The sequence below is a fragment of the Phalaenopsis equestris genome, unplaced genomic scaffold, assembly GCF_001263595.1.
Source record: "Phalaenopsis equestris unplaced genomic scaffold, ASM126359v1 Scaffold000372, whole genome shotgun sequence".
NCBI classification, from domain to species: domain Eukaryota; kingdom Viridiplantae; phylum Streptophyta; class Magnoliopsida; order Asparagales; family Orchidaceae; genus Phalaenopsis; species Phalaenopsis equestris.
In genome coordinates this window covers 1,176,325-1,191,096 of record NW_018164814.1, presented here as the reverse complement: position 1 = coordinate 1,191,096, position 14,772 = coordinate 1,176,325, and the positions used below count along the sequence as shown (strand labels likewise).

Here is a 14,772-nt window from a genome sequence, read left to right as displayed (position 1 = left end):
AATATATGGTATCTCATCTAAAAAGCAAGTTCGCTACGAAGCTTGCAAACTAAAAGGCTGTGCTAGAGCGTGGTGGCAACAACTCATTCAAACACGACACCGAGAAGGTCGACAACCCGTCAGAAGTTGGGCTTTGGATGAAGCAATTGCTGCGCGGTCGCTTGTTACCCTCTGATTGTATGTTCAGTACCAAAAATGCTCACAAGGACAGTTGCCTATCCGAAGAATTCTATCACTTAAGTGCAAGGAATGATCTCAGCGGATCTAATCAGTAAATTGTGGTTATATATATCTGTGGGCTGATGGAAGCTATCCAAGACAATTTAGAGGCGAATGCAGTGTGGTCATTAAATCTTCCCATTAAGCTGAATACAATAGAATAGAACGCCCAAATTTACCTCCAATTAAAAATTTGTGACTGAACCCTCTATGGAAACAGCTAAAACAACCAATTTGGTTCCTAAGATCAGCCCACTTCAAGCTCAGAAAACTGCAGCTGCTCGAGGCAGCAATGACTTCGAGGCAGCCGGTAAAGTAGCAGCTGAATCACAAACCTAGGCCGTCCACATGATTCTGGTGTTTTCATCCAGGACACCATTGGAACAAGAATCCAAACCGCATGCAAATCCAAATGGCTGAAGGGGGATTCGATTTTGAAAGTGAAAATATAATCTGTGCTTCGCTCATTAGAGAAGAAGTTGAAGATTTTCCAACTGATGAAGGAGAAAAGATATATCGTGTATTGGAGAAAATGTGGTGGGCTCCCAAGCAAACTTCTCTTTCTCAGCGGCATGCCATTTTTAGAACGAGATGTGCCATTCCAGGCAAGGTATGCAAGTTGATTCTGGATGGTGGTTGTACAAAAAAATTTATTACTAATTCAGTAGTAAAGACTTTACAAGTGAAGACCCTGACACACCCAAATCCCTGTAAAATCAGTTGATTTAAGCGAGGAATTGACGTTATCGCTACAGATTTATGCAATGTAAAATTTTCTTTTGGGAATCACTTTAGTTGTGAAGTTTTGTGTGATGTGTTTGAAATAGACGGGTCACGTAATCTTAGGGAGGCCTTGGCAATTCGATGTAGGGAATGCATGCACTATTGAATGGAAACATAAAAAGCTAAGAGTCTTGCCACCTACAGCCACGAAGCAGCCTAAATACTAATGACAAGATGGAAAATTCTGTTTGGCTGTTTCGCGAAGACGATGAATTTCAGAATGCAAGAAAGAGACTTCAATGCTTGCTTTACCAGTAACGGAACAAAATTCTGTACAAGTGCAGGTGCACCCTTCAATCCAAACCTTATTGCAACAATTTTCGAGATGGTAGTTTACAACAGTCTCACATTTTCTAAAAGGTGAAATTTCTAATTCTAGAAAAGTTGGGAATTTCTTAACCTACTTATTAGAAAAACTGAATAGATCAAGCGAAATAGTAGCTTTAAAACTGAAAAAAGTGCATACCTAGTTGTCCCATAGTAATCCATGCCTGCTAATGTCATCTATGCTATACTGTTAACTCACACAAGTGAAGCAATTACCTAGTCTAACAGTTAGAAAACCTGAAAAATACCTGAAGAGCTTACATACATACCACCCATTTCCTATGTATTTACATATCTAACACCAAAACTCTAAGTTTTACATTTATAGCACACAAATCATTCATATCACATAAAAAAATACTTTTAAAGTGCAAGCTTGTGAGCTTCTGGCCGAAGATGGTCAAACACACGAGGATAGAAATATTGAGGCAAATGAGAGAGTTTTTTTTCTTTTTTGTTTTTGTTGATATCATGTGTCCTGAGCACCCCAATAGTGTACGCACGCAAGGATTTGGAGTTACTCCTACTCGCTACTTTCCACACAGTACTAGTACTACCGATGAAAGCGGTAGATGTAGTAACTTGACTCTAGTAGCCAGAGTGGAACAGAACATACATGTTATAAAGTATGAGATGCAAGACTTTGCTTCATTTTGTGATGAGATGAGAGAATTTATGCAACAACCTGAGACAGTACAATCACCACTAAGTCGTTCACACACTGTACGTAAATGCTTATATTTTAACATTTTGAATTAAGTTTGGTCATTTATTTTTTCATCATTTCATAACTATTATTTTATTTATAAGATGATAATGCACACTCTCCTCAAGGATAAAGCCGAAGAGGATTACGAATGTCGTTGTGCAAGCTAGATTGTTGGATCATATTTTGTTATAGCATTCATGTTATGCTGTTGTAACCTTTTTTTCTTTAAAGTCAATGTGACTTGCAAGTTGGCTTCCTTTTGTTTAGAATGCCATCGAGTATAGTTTTGACGTTCATATTTTAACTTTTAAAACATGAAGTTCAACTTTTCGTGCATAGGTAAGGTTACATGTATGTAAAAATTGAAGATGGAGTGTTAGATATGTAAATTCATAAGAATTTTGTAGTATATATGTAAATCTTCCAAAATAGTTTATGGGCGCAGGAGTTTCGCCAATGAATTCAAAATATAAATGATCTCATGCCTTCTCTTTCTGTTTCCTAGCAGAGTTTACTCGGCCTATTGTACGAGGACAAGTTTGTTTCTTAACATTTACTCTATTTTTCTCAACCCTCTCTTACCAAAAAGGAAAAAATTAAAAAAAAAACAAAATAATACAATATTTATTCTTGCATAACTAGTAGTACAAAAGAAAATAATAAAGCTAACCAATTGATCGTCTGGTTCTGACTCCTTCTGAGACATCCTCCAAAATATCTTGAAATTACATTTGACCTAGGACCCAATCTTTAGCGACATCTCCTAGATATGATGCTAGCAGTGTGTGCTTTGAGATATTGCAATACACACAATTCTCATTCGCCTCTATATGAATACGAGTACCTTGCGGCATATTATGAATATCTGTGCAAGTAGTGGACACCCTACGCCTAATCGGAGCACCTTGATCATCTATAATAGTGAAGGAGAGTATAAATAAATTTTATCATAACATTAAACATTAGATATTCGAATAAAAAACAATTTAGATAATAAAGGCACACTAATAAGCCAAATGTCTTCATCTGTTTGCGATGTTTGATGTCCAGAATTGTGAGACAATTGTGTTCCCAAATTTAGTGTGCCGCTTATGTCGAGCTACTGTGAGTCAGAATGATTGTGTAGAAGACGGTTCAGATGGTATACTACTACTCTCTCTTATACTGAGACCACCACTAGATATGAAGTTATTAACTCGTTTCAACAACTTACTTCTTGTCATCTCTGAAAAACTTATAATTTGAAATGGTTAAAAACATATTAGCAAATGAAGCACGAGTTTTGTTCAGAAATCCAAGTAAAAATCATTCTCATGTGCTGAAAAAATATTAGCTTCAAAGCCGTTTGAAAGGATGAACTAAATTGAGCAAAAGGAAAAGAAAAAAAATGGGGCATTTACATACATACCACTCAATTCCTACGAATTTGACACCCAAATTTTCATATGCATGTAAATACATAGAAATTAAGTTGTATGTACGTATGTAAATCTTCTTTAAAATTCAATGAAATTATCAAAACTCCCCGAGGTTGGAAATATGTCATCATCAGACCATCATACAGCAAAAAAACATCAGAATATGTACAACAAAATGCAAAAAACATAAAGCCAAATAATAAAAGCACATTAAGATCTAGTATTTCCAAAAAAATTCTAAGATTTGCTACAAAAAATTTAGTAAAATGAATAAAAAATAGTCGAAGATCTGAAGTTCTTACCACACAGACCTGCATGCAACATGAACCAATTGAGTTTTTCTCTTTCAGCACAAAAAAACGCAGACATGATCCCGAAATAACATCAATTATCTATCCAATTTCCTCTTTATTAGAAGTTATGCTATAATCATAAATATATCTCGGTTTTACTCTTATAACAAAATTTCAATTTTGATTTTTGAGATCTTGAATATAGAAGCTATACTATAATCGTAAATCTCGTTCTTAAATAACTTCTAGAAGCCCTAAAATGGTATCATCCCATATCAAAGCCATGTTAGCCCTAGAATGATATACATATACATATATATATATAGAGAGAGAGAGAGAGAGAGAGAGAGAGAGAGAGAGAGAGAGAGAGAGAGAGAGAGCCATACACACACACACACACACACACACACACATGCTTGGAACCATAGAGCCAGGCTTTCAGATTATTCTTCTGAATCACCTATCTGAATACCATTTCATTAGTTAATTCATTTTTTCTCCCTTCCCATTTATTTGTCCAATTTGTAAAAGCTGCGCCAATGTGCCTCACTCCCCCTCTAGTGCTTCTAATGTTTTTTGGCTTTTCCTTGATCTCAACCAATTAATCTTTGTGCATGTAGGTTAGGTCCAGAGCTTAAATAATGATGCTCTCATACATTCCCTCTTTGTCACTGATTGGCCGTAAGGGTTTGACTTAACTAACAAATCTCCTACTGTGTTGACTAATTGGATGTAATATTACTGCAGCTTAAAGTGCAGCCATTAACAAACCATTGCATGTGAATAATTTAACAACATCTAGTTCATTCTTTTTTGTGGCTTAAGAGTTGAGGGATGTTGATGTATCTTAGTTTAAGTAGAAAATCTTGATTAGGAGGCTTAAACATTTATTGTTAGAGAGTAGGTTTTAGTTGTAGATGTATTTATGGTGAAAATTGATCCAAACTATACTTTTTCCTAATAAAGAGCATGGATCCTTCCTCTTTCTTTCAGAAGAATGTCTCATTGTTTTATATGGATCTTAACATAGACATTGTGAATTCATCTTTTATGGAGCCTTTTTGTTTTCTCTACAATATTGAAGAGTCATCAACTCGACTGACAATGTTAACTGCAAGTTGTTGAGTATAAAACTATATTTAGTGTCGTAGAGAATTTCTTTGATATAATATTAATGCATGATACAACCTTTTAAAACGATAATTATTATTTTTACTTCTTTGCACATGCAACATTGAAGGGGCGAAAAGAAAAAATTACATAAGAAAGTATATTTAGTACACAATATCTTCTACTAAAAAAATTATCTAATATGATTCATCTAAATATGAGAAATTGCAACTATAATGTTTACATATCATTCATGACACAAACATACAAACACATAAAACTCATCGGTTGATACATAATCAAACAATAAAGAATTTTTTAAGTGAGGAGTTATTTAGTATAAATGTATCAAATGCATGCAATAATTGATATCCGGTTATTATAGAACCAATACCATTTTTTATTTTAATTTTAATTTTTGTTTAGAGTCAATGCCATTGAAAGTAATATATAACATAAACATAAATATCAAAATAATGATGAAGACATTTAGTCAACAAATACATACTTGATGATTGATTGTATTTTATATTACTAGGAAAATAAAAACCTTGAACCATGTTTAATTTGTGGTCATCAAACTTGATACATCTGGTTAATATCAATGTTTTATGTTATATGATATTGATATTAAGATACATAACTGTCATGTGTTGATGTGAAGATTATTATAAACTGTATTTGTTGATCGACATGCTTAGCCCATTTGGTATGCATTATCACAACTTAGTCATCTTTAATGGGATAACACCAAGCATAAAATGGTTGGAAAATAACATATATGGTGGCTACTACTTACAAATTAGAAAAAAATCACATAATTCTTATTTTTGCTCAATGGAATTCTTCATCATTCATTTGACATAAAGCAAGGGTTAGTAGTCATGCTCAAAACAAATTGTTGTATTTATTAAAAGATATTATGATTTTTTCCTCAAACAAAATGTCCATTCAATTGAATGATCCTAATCTTATATATGCATTTAGTTAATCATGTTTTATTTAATTTTTAAAATTTTAATATTTTTTAGGTGTATTATATATGTGAAACATATAACTTTTAAGAGTGGAGTTCCATGATGTAATTTAGTTTTAAGACATGATAATGCAGGTAAAGTATAAAATTAATTGACTTTCTTTTTAAATGTTAAACATCATGAGAACTCTCTTCAGAATTAGAAATGGCAAGCAAGATAGCTAACTCCATTAGAATGAAATGGTTTTTTTTAATTGTTATTATTAAATTAAATGAAATGTGTTCCTTACATAATTTGCTCCTAATTTAGTTAATATAATCATAGTAATTAGTATAATAGATCAATCTTAATTATTTCATAATTATAACTTACACTACAGGAAAAAGCGTGAAAACCAAAATCTTAAATTTTCGTCTATAAAAATATCATATTTTATGAAGGTTTTACAATGGCTGATGTGTTAGGTATTTCCGACGGCATAAGAATAAGACATACAGTCACTTATGAGCAGTAGATTAGTTTTCGATGATTTTTCCTATAACAAATAAATTTCATCATCGGTTATAAACACATAATAACCGGCAACCATATGTCGTCGGTTATTTATGAACTCGCCATTTGACAAGGCGTTAGCCGACGGTCAATGTCATCGGTATTAATGTTAATAACTACAAAGTTGAAGCCGTTTGTAAGCCATCAGAAAGAATCATTTATACCACCAAAATTCGTTGCAATCCCAAACTTGCCCTAATCTTGATCTGCCTCTCCCTCGTGCCCTAACCCTCTCCTCCCCTCCCCTCTCCTGGCGACTCCAACGACTTGGTGATAACATCTTCGACGACTCCAAATCCAGTGACTCTAGCTCTGATGACTCACTCGCTCTGACACTGAAAAGTATTGTTAGATACTCTTACATCTTACATGAGGATGTACCTTGGTTAAGTTTTTTGCTATTGATTTCCTTCTTGTGGATATATCTAAGGTGCGAATGCCTTAGATATCTCGGGTCTAGTGTTATAGGTGATGGTGATGTAGAAGGGGAAATTATTAATAGAATTCAATTTGGTTGGTTAAAGTGGATGAATGAGTATTGTTTAATCTGAAAGAAAAATTTTATAAGATGGTGTTGAGACCTGCATTCTCTATGGCACAAAATGTTTGCCTTTAAAAGTGAAGCATGAAATTAACTTAAATGTTGCTGAGATGAGAATGTCTAGGTGTGTGGGTGGCTTTACACTTAGAGATAAAATGTGAAATGAATATATCTGTGAAAGGGTTAGTGTAGCTCCTATGTTGGACAAAATTAGAGGGTCATCTTAGATGGTTTGGTCACATTAAACGTCGACGATCTGATGATCCGGTTAGGAGAATAGATGTTTTAGATTCAATTTATGTTAAGAAAGGCAGAGGTGGACCTAGAATGACTTGAGCATTTTGTTTTAAAAAATGATCTTAATTTATTATAATAAAATGAAAATATGACACTCAATAGGATGCAATAGAGAAAAAGGATTCACATAGCCGACCCCAATTAGTGGGTTGAAGGCTGGTTGTTGTTGGTGGTGAGATTTGCGATGCTCTATGACACAAAATGTTTGCCTTTAAAAGAGAAGAATGAAATTAAGTTAAGAGATGACTAGATGAGAATGCTTAGGTAGATGAGTGGATTTACACTTAGAGACAAGTTGTGAAATGTGTATATTTGTGTAAGGCTGTAAAGGATGTAGAGTTAGCGAGCTCAGGCTGGGCTTTAGCGAGCTCAGGATGAGCTCTTGTTCGGCTCGTTCGAAATTGTCCGTGTTCAAAATCGGCTCATATTCAAAACCAGCTCATGAACAATGTGTTCTCGTTCGACTCGATTTAAATATTCATTTTCGTGTTGGCTCGAAATTGGCTCCTCAAATTAAACTGAAAAAATAAATGTAGAGTGTTAGATTCGAACCTGGATCAAATGTATGCAAAAGAATATACATAACCACATTACCACAAAAGCAATTATATTTTAAACTTAGATATAAATATATATAATATATTGTTATATAAATAATAATATATTATTATATAAATAATATATGTAATATATTATTATATAAATAATTATATAATTTTTTTTTTCGAGCTAAAACGAGCCGAACATGAGCGAACAAAGAGCTATTCTTGTTCGCCTCGTTTATATTTCGAGTTTTAAAAACTTGTTCGTGTTCGACTCGTTTACTTAACCAACGAGCCAAACACGAGTTGTTCGTGAACAACAAGTTTTTTTGACAGCCCTATATCTGTGATAGGGTTGGTGTAGTTCCTGTCGCAGGCAAAATTAGGATTTATGTAGAATTTAACTTAAATCCCACAAAACAGTAGAAAATGCCTCTGTAAATCCTACCGGTTCTTAAATCCCGTTTTTTTTTTTCCATTTTTTTTTAAATCTAGGATTTATCAAAAGAAGTAGGAAGCATGATTTATCAGATTTAAAGAGGTTGAAGCTTGTGGGATAAATCCATTAAACAAACTAATAATTTGATTTTTTAAATATGAATTTACTGAAGGAACCTTGACAATCGTTCGAAAATTAATTGTGGATTGAATTTCTTTTGAACTGACCTCCAATCAGATCAAAATCGGTTCGTTTAACATCATATTAATGTTAGGTCTGTCGAAGTTTGTTAAATCCATTAAGGTGTCTCTTTCTAATATTCTTTTTGCTTTGTGCATCTGTATTTTAAATTTCAGCAATTTGTAGATTGCACTTTACAATTTTTCCTTCCATTTACTGTGTACTTATGTTTTTGTCAGTTTCAGTAGTCTATAAATTTCACGCATGCAATTTCGTGTTGACCTTTCTTTTTACTACATATTATTGTACTTTTATCTTTAGTAGTATGTAGATGCACTACTTAAATATACTTTCCTGCTTGCAAATGAATTCTAAAAGAAGGGGTGACCTAAGTAATTGACAAGACTAATAGGTATGAAATTCAAATAAATATCAAAACTTATTTAGTCTCTCACTTTCATTAATCATATGTTTTGTAGGAGGCCTTCCAGAGGTTCAAGAAGAGTTCACAATCCTTTTGAGTACGATCTCTAGAGGGAGGCTATCAACAGGAAGAAGAAGGGCAAGGTCTATGGGTCGGGGTCCCATGTGTCGACTTATGATGTCTGTTCGACCTCTAGCACATCCTATGCTTCTACTTCCACTTCACAAAAGGAGGAGATGCATTGCCAGGTTATTGCTAAGGTGTTGCTCAGGTAGCTGCCCCGAGAACGGAGATGAGGGCAGAGATCGAAGCGGTGTTGCGTTCAAAACTGCAAAAAAGGAACGAGTCAGTGCAGGATGAGCGTGTGGATGATGATCATGAGGAGAGGACATAGGATGAGGTGGAGGATGAGTAGTGGGTTATTACTTTCTTTGGTTGTTTATTGAACAATTTATTACTAGCAAACATTAGTTTTATTATGCAGTTGTGCATTTCGTTTGTTTTAATTCAATTATTTTTATTTTATTTATGCATATGATTTATGTGTTAATTAGTTTTGTTACTGCATTGTGCTATGTTTTGATTTATGATTGCAGGTGGGTAGATTGTAGCATTGAAAGAGGGCTTTATAATTTTTTTATGATGGTATAGATTTTCGACTTCTTATTGACGGTTTTACGACAGTTTATCGAACAAGCGACAGTTTTCTTATAGTCTATTGAACAAGAGACATCTGGGTGCTACATATTTGCTGCAGATAAAGTCATCGATAAATTCTCACGTTTAACCAATGATTTGGCTATTGTTTATCGACAAAACCGCGAGACTTTTCTGACAGAATTGAAACACTTTTCCTGTTGACAATTTCGTCAGTTATATAACCGACGGTCAAGCTACAATTAAACATGACATATTTTTGAATCTATAGTGATGGTTATTGTACGTTGGTTAACTGTCTGTTAATGTAAGCCGTCATTAAATCCGTCGAGAATGTAATTACTGGCAAGCGTTTTTGCTACATCAACTTTGTCTAGCTAAACCGTAGTAAATATATTAACTACGATTTATCCATTATTACCCACAATATTTGGCTGTCGGTAATAAACTATTTTCTTGTAGTGTTATCATTCACTACATTTGGAGAGGTTGAAATATTTGTAAGGTTAGATCCGAAATTTTATTAAACTTGGTCTTCTCAATATAAAGGAGCTCTAGCACTAATAAATTATTATTAAGTTTATTTTGGTTGCATAGTAATAAGTATTTAAGATTTATCATAGTGACAGCATAAAAATATAATGCATTAGGCTTAATTAAAGCATAGAAAACTCAATCAAAATAATGCAGGGCATAAATTTCAGCTTGCAATATCATCCTAAAATTTTTTTTTCAAGATTTATGGCATTTATTTAAACTATAACTATTTATTTTATATATTTTGCAAGATAATAAGAAAATAGCTAATCTCAAGATACAAATATTAGCTTGCAAAATACAAAAAATAGTATTTTAATTTCAAATAAAAAAATAAAGTCTATGTCATGAGCTAAATTTCTACCTAAAACATCAAGAGCTAAGTTATGGTCTAATTAGAACATAAGATGAATCTAAGGTACAGATCAATAACTTAAAAGAGTAGAAATTATGAAATGAGAATGAAGAACATGGGAAAGATACATGAACTCAACCAATCAGAAGTCTGAAAATAGCTGCATAAATATATATAAATGCCACACATTATCTCCTGATTGATTATATCCATCTTCCTCACATTTCTGTACGATCAGCTGGTTGAAGCAGAGCATGAGGAGGACTTGGAGACGCTACACTCATCTTTGAGTCCAGTGCTAGTTGTAGGGAAGAGCTCCAAAGTCTTTGGAAGTTTGCAGCTTGGCGGCTCCCCGAAACTTGGATCCATCATCGTCATCCACTCGCAGCCACACCGCAACAGCGTGTCGGCGCTTGAAGATGAAGAAGCCTCCTCTTGAGGTCCGCCGGCCGTTTCGAGCCTCCTCAGCAAATCCATTACTTGTGATCTTGGTTCCTGAAACCCTCCTCCCTGCAATCACTTACAACAACATTATTTTCTTGCTACATTCATTGTTTTGAAAACTTATTTTTTAACTTAGAAAACTTACCAAAAGAGCCCATATGAAAAAAATCAAACTTTTAATTAAAATTCATTATGTATTACTTAAGATCATAAACTTTTTTTTTTTTATATTAAACTAGAATTATTAAATATTAGAAATATCTAGAAGAATATATGTACTAAAAATCAAAAAATTTGATTGTGAACTTTTCTAGATTATGCTAGTAATTGAAATATTGTTAGAATGATCCTTATATTAGTACAAATTAAATAAGTCTTTAGTCATATCATTTGAAGTATGAATGAAAAATAGTAATTTTTTCTTCATTGATGCCCACATAATTAAACTCCTCATTCCCCTCTTTATGATCTCCATATATATCTCTATTTTATCAACAACTAAGGCTAGATAGAGGCAACGCACATTCTACTCATCTTATAGCAAAAAACCCTAGAAATTGAACTTTCAAAGACTAAGCACTTCTTCAAAAAGCAAAAACCCTAACTTTGTGGCATGTACCTCATACCTACGTACATGCAAGCTTGCAAGTTCAATCAAATAAAAAGAAAAAGCACAAGAAGAAACAGGAGATAATGCTACTTGTTGAAAAAACTGAGGATTCATCTGTTGTCCATAGAGCATCTGAGAAGAATCATCATGAAGAGGAAGAGAAGCATCCTCCAAGTTCTGAAACTGAATGGGATGTTGCTGCTGCTGCTGCTGCTTTGTAAGCCTTCTCCTGAGCTTCTGTCTCTCTCTAGCCTTGTGGTTCTGAAACCAGTAGAAGACATTCTTTCCTTCTATTTTACCGTAGTAAGAGAGATGTGTGGTGATTTGCTGAATCTGAGAAGCATTTGGAGTCCTCACTCCACTTCTGTACATTTCCTCAAGTATCATTAGTTGCTCTGGTGTTGGACACCATCTCGTAGATGGAACCTGCGGCATTTTTGCCTCTCTAAGCTCTCTTTCTTCTCTCTCAGCCTTGGGTTTCCTTTCTCACGCTTATCAGTTTGGTTTTTGTGTTCTTGGTGACTAGTTGTATAAATAGAAACAAGGACATAATTTCAAACACTTTTTTTATGACATTTATCGTAAAAGAGAAATAGTTCTAATTAATTATGTACATATTTTCGACAGTGTTTATCTAATTATGTCTCAAGTGCCACATTCCTCTTGTACAATATGTCACATAGATTCATTTTATGTGCTAGAATTATATGTATATAAAGTAATGTTCATTGAAAAAAAAAAATGATTTTTAGCCATCACCTTTTGTATATTGAATAAGTAAATTAATAAATATAAATGGTTTTATACACACACATACATACATGCCTACATGCATGTATATATAAGTAAGTTTTAACATAGAAAAGAAATTCATATATAAGTAATTAGTTAATATTTGTAAGGAATTCCTTTATTTTTTTTATTCATCCATCATTGTTATTTTGAGAATCATAATATTATATGTAATATCTTTAATTAATAGGCATTTGCATAAAATGTGAATTTATATATAAGATATATATCCTTTATTCTAAAATTTATAAGTTCTTTTACCATTTTTATTAATTATATATTATCCAATTCACTGCCCAAGAAATTAATGTGTGCTGACAACTTGTATTACAACGCCAAATAATATGCTTCTGATGAATATTGATTAATTAACTTGAAAAAATAATCTTTATTAACATTCTGCTACCACATCAAGGCTTCTTTTTACATTTCTGCTTATAAATTTATATTAATGGGTGTTAGAAAATTCGCGTAAGCAAAGTAATATATTATGTTCTTAGTGGGGTACGAAGATTCAATACGCACTTAGAAGAGAGATAACAGCTATTAGTGACACCAGAAGTTCTTACATGGAAAATCCGGAAAGATAAAAAATCACGTGGTCTGGCCTAGCTGAAGAGATTCACTATAAATTGGAGATTACACAAACGGTCCCTTGTCCCACAAGCGAAAAAATAGTTGAAAAATCTTTCGATCTACATGGTTGGTGCGCGGATGAATATGTCGTAAGAAGTAAGTGGCGTCTGATGTTGATTGACGATGGCTGACGAGGGCAGTCGGCGACTGATGGTCGACGACGATTGACGATAGGTGGTCGGTGGCGTATGACAATGAGAGGATATCAGACTTCAGAATCGAGCTTCAAGCTCTCCTCCTCCCCTCCATGAGAGGGATGAACTCTATTATTAGAGTAATAAGTGCATTTAATACAAGAATATGAACTACTATGATCGAACAATCTGAATAGCTTCCTTTGATCAGACGACGTTTGATTGATGATAAATCAAAATAATATATTGTTTTAAGTATATATTTTATGCATATTTTTAGTGATATTGCACTTTAAAGAAGGATATTTTCATATTTTTGTTGCAGGTATATCAATTTTAGGTATTTATAGCAGAAGTAGCAAAAAAGACAAAATTTGGAATCGAAACAGCGAAGTTTCGAATTTTGGCGCATGATGCGCCAGATTGGCGCCAGATTTGCCGAAGTGGTGTCACATGCGCCGGATTAGCGACAAATGTGCGAAAACCCAGAACAGCGTAGTCTTTCAGCAAACTGGCGCTTGACGCGCCAGATTGACGCCAGATGTGTCAATTGACAGAGAGTTGGCTCATCATGCGCCAGATTTGGTGCCAGATGCACCAGAGACGATTTTTTGTAGATTAAGGCAGTTCGAGATGTATTTTGCTCGAATTTTCAAAGGGTCACTTGTTCTAAACACCCCTTGGAATAATTCAATGCATCTAGACACTTTGGAATGTTCTTTTATGAAGGGATATGTCTCTTCGATCAATTGACATGTCTTTTGAATTAAAAAGAGTTGACTTTTTTATACAATTTTAGAGAGAATTTTGAATTATTTTTGGAGGGAGGCGGTCTTTGAGGAGAAGAGGAGTGAGGTGTGTGGCGTGAACATGAGAGTTTGAGAGAGAGAGAGAAAGTTAAGGGCTTGGAGATTTTCTTCAAGGATTGTAAGAGGAGTGGGAATGTGAGAGATTTCTTCTTCATTACATTTCTAAGAGAGAATTGAGAGTGTTTGTAAAGAGAAAAAAACTTGGAGAGAACTTCTAGGAGTTTGCTTGGGAATGATTGTGAGATAAGTTGTGTCTTTTTTTTCTTTTATTTTGTAAACTTGTTTTTATATATGGAATTCACGTTTTGCCGTATCATTCTCATGAATTTTGAGTAGTATTCTTTATCATTCTCCCTACTTTGAGATATGATTTTGTGAAGAATTGATTTTATTTTATATGGTTTAAAAGTCAATAATTTATGATGATTTGAACTCCGATCTTCATTTACTTTTAGATTCGACCAATTGAAATATTAAAATGCGTTGAAAAATATATGTTCCAAAAGGGCTATGATTTCTACAACATGGAGAGAATCACATTTGATTTCATGGGAGAGTATTTCATCCATGAAATTGGGTGAAAATAAATAAGGAAATATACTTTATTGAATGCAGAATTAGAAATTTTAAGGTGATAGTTTAAAATCCTCAATTTGGTCCAGTTGATAAGAAACTGATGTGAGATTGTTAGCCTTCATGGGAGGGAGTAGTGGGAGCTTTAGAGTGGCAGTCATTATCCTCCCAACCTAACCACAGAATTAGGGACCAAATTCTTGATTAGTCAATGTTCTTTATGCACTCAGAAGAATGTAAAGAATAGAATTGCTCCTATTTGACACAAAACAATTTTTATATATTTTCAAATGATTTTAATTTCTTCACAAATCATATACTCATTATATAGAGGAATGATGCTTTCTTAAATTTGAACTTTCCGTCACAACATCTTAGTTTTTATTTTCGTACATTTACTTTTGGAAGTTTAAC

General features: G+C 33.6%; 1 protein-coding gene across 1 annotated transcript; it reads right to left on the bottom strand.

Annotated features, from left to right (window-relative positions):
• Positions 1–10,594: 10,594 nt before the first annotated feature.
• LOC110026487 (WUSCHEL-related homeobox 3B) lies at positions 10,595–11,896 on the bottom strand. Its single transcript, XM_020727440.1, has 2 exons — positions 11,505–11,896; positions 10,595–10,870 (listed from the first exon to the last, which is right to left on the bottom strand). Exons 1-2 carry the CDS (start codon positions 11,847–11,849, stop codon positions 10,595–10,597), a joined length of 621 nt encoding a protein of 206 aa, XP_020583099.1. The 5' UTR covers positions 11,850–11,896.
• Positions 11,897–14,772: the final 2,876 nt, after the last annotated feature.

What these genes read in the sequence shown, in the direction of transcription:
- LOC110026487 (XM_020727440.1), bottom strand. Translation starts at nt 11,849, where the DNA reads ATGCCGCAGGTTCCATCTACGAGATGGTGTCCAACACCAGAGCAACTA. An exon ending in ATCCTCAGTTTTTTCAACAA is followed by an intron (nt 10,871 to 11,504) that starts GTAGCATTATCT and finishes AAGTGATTGCAG; the next exon opens with GGAGGAGGGTTTCAGGAACC.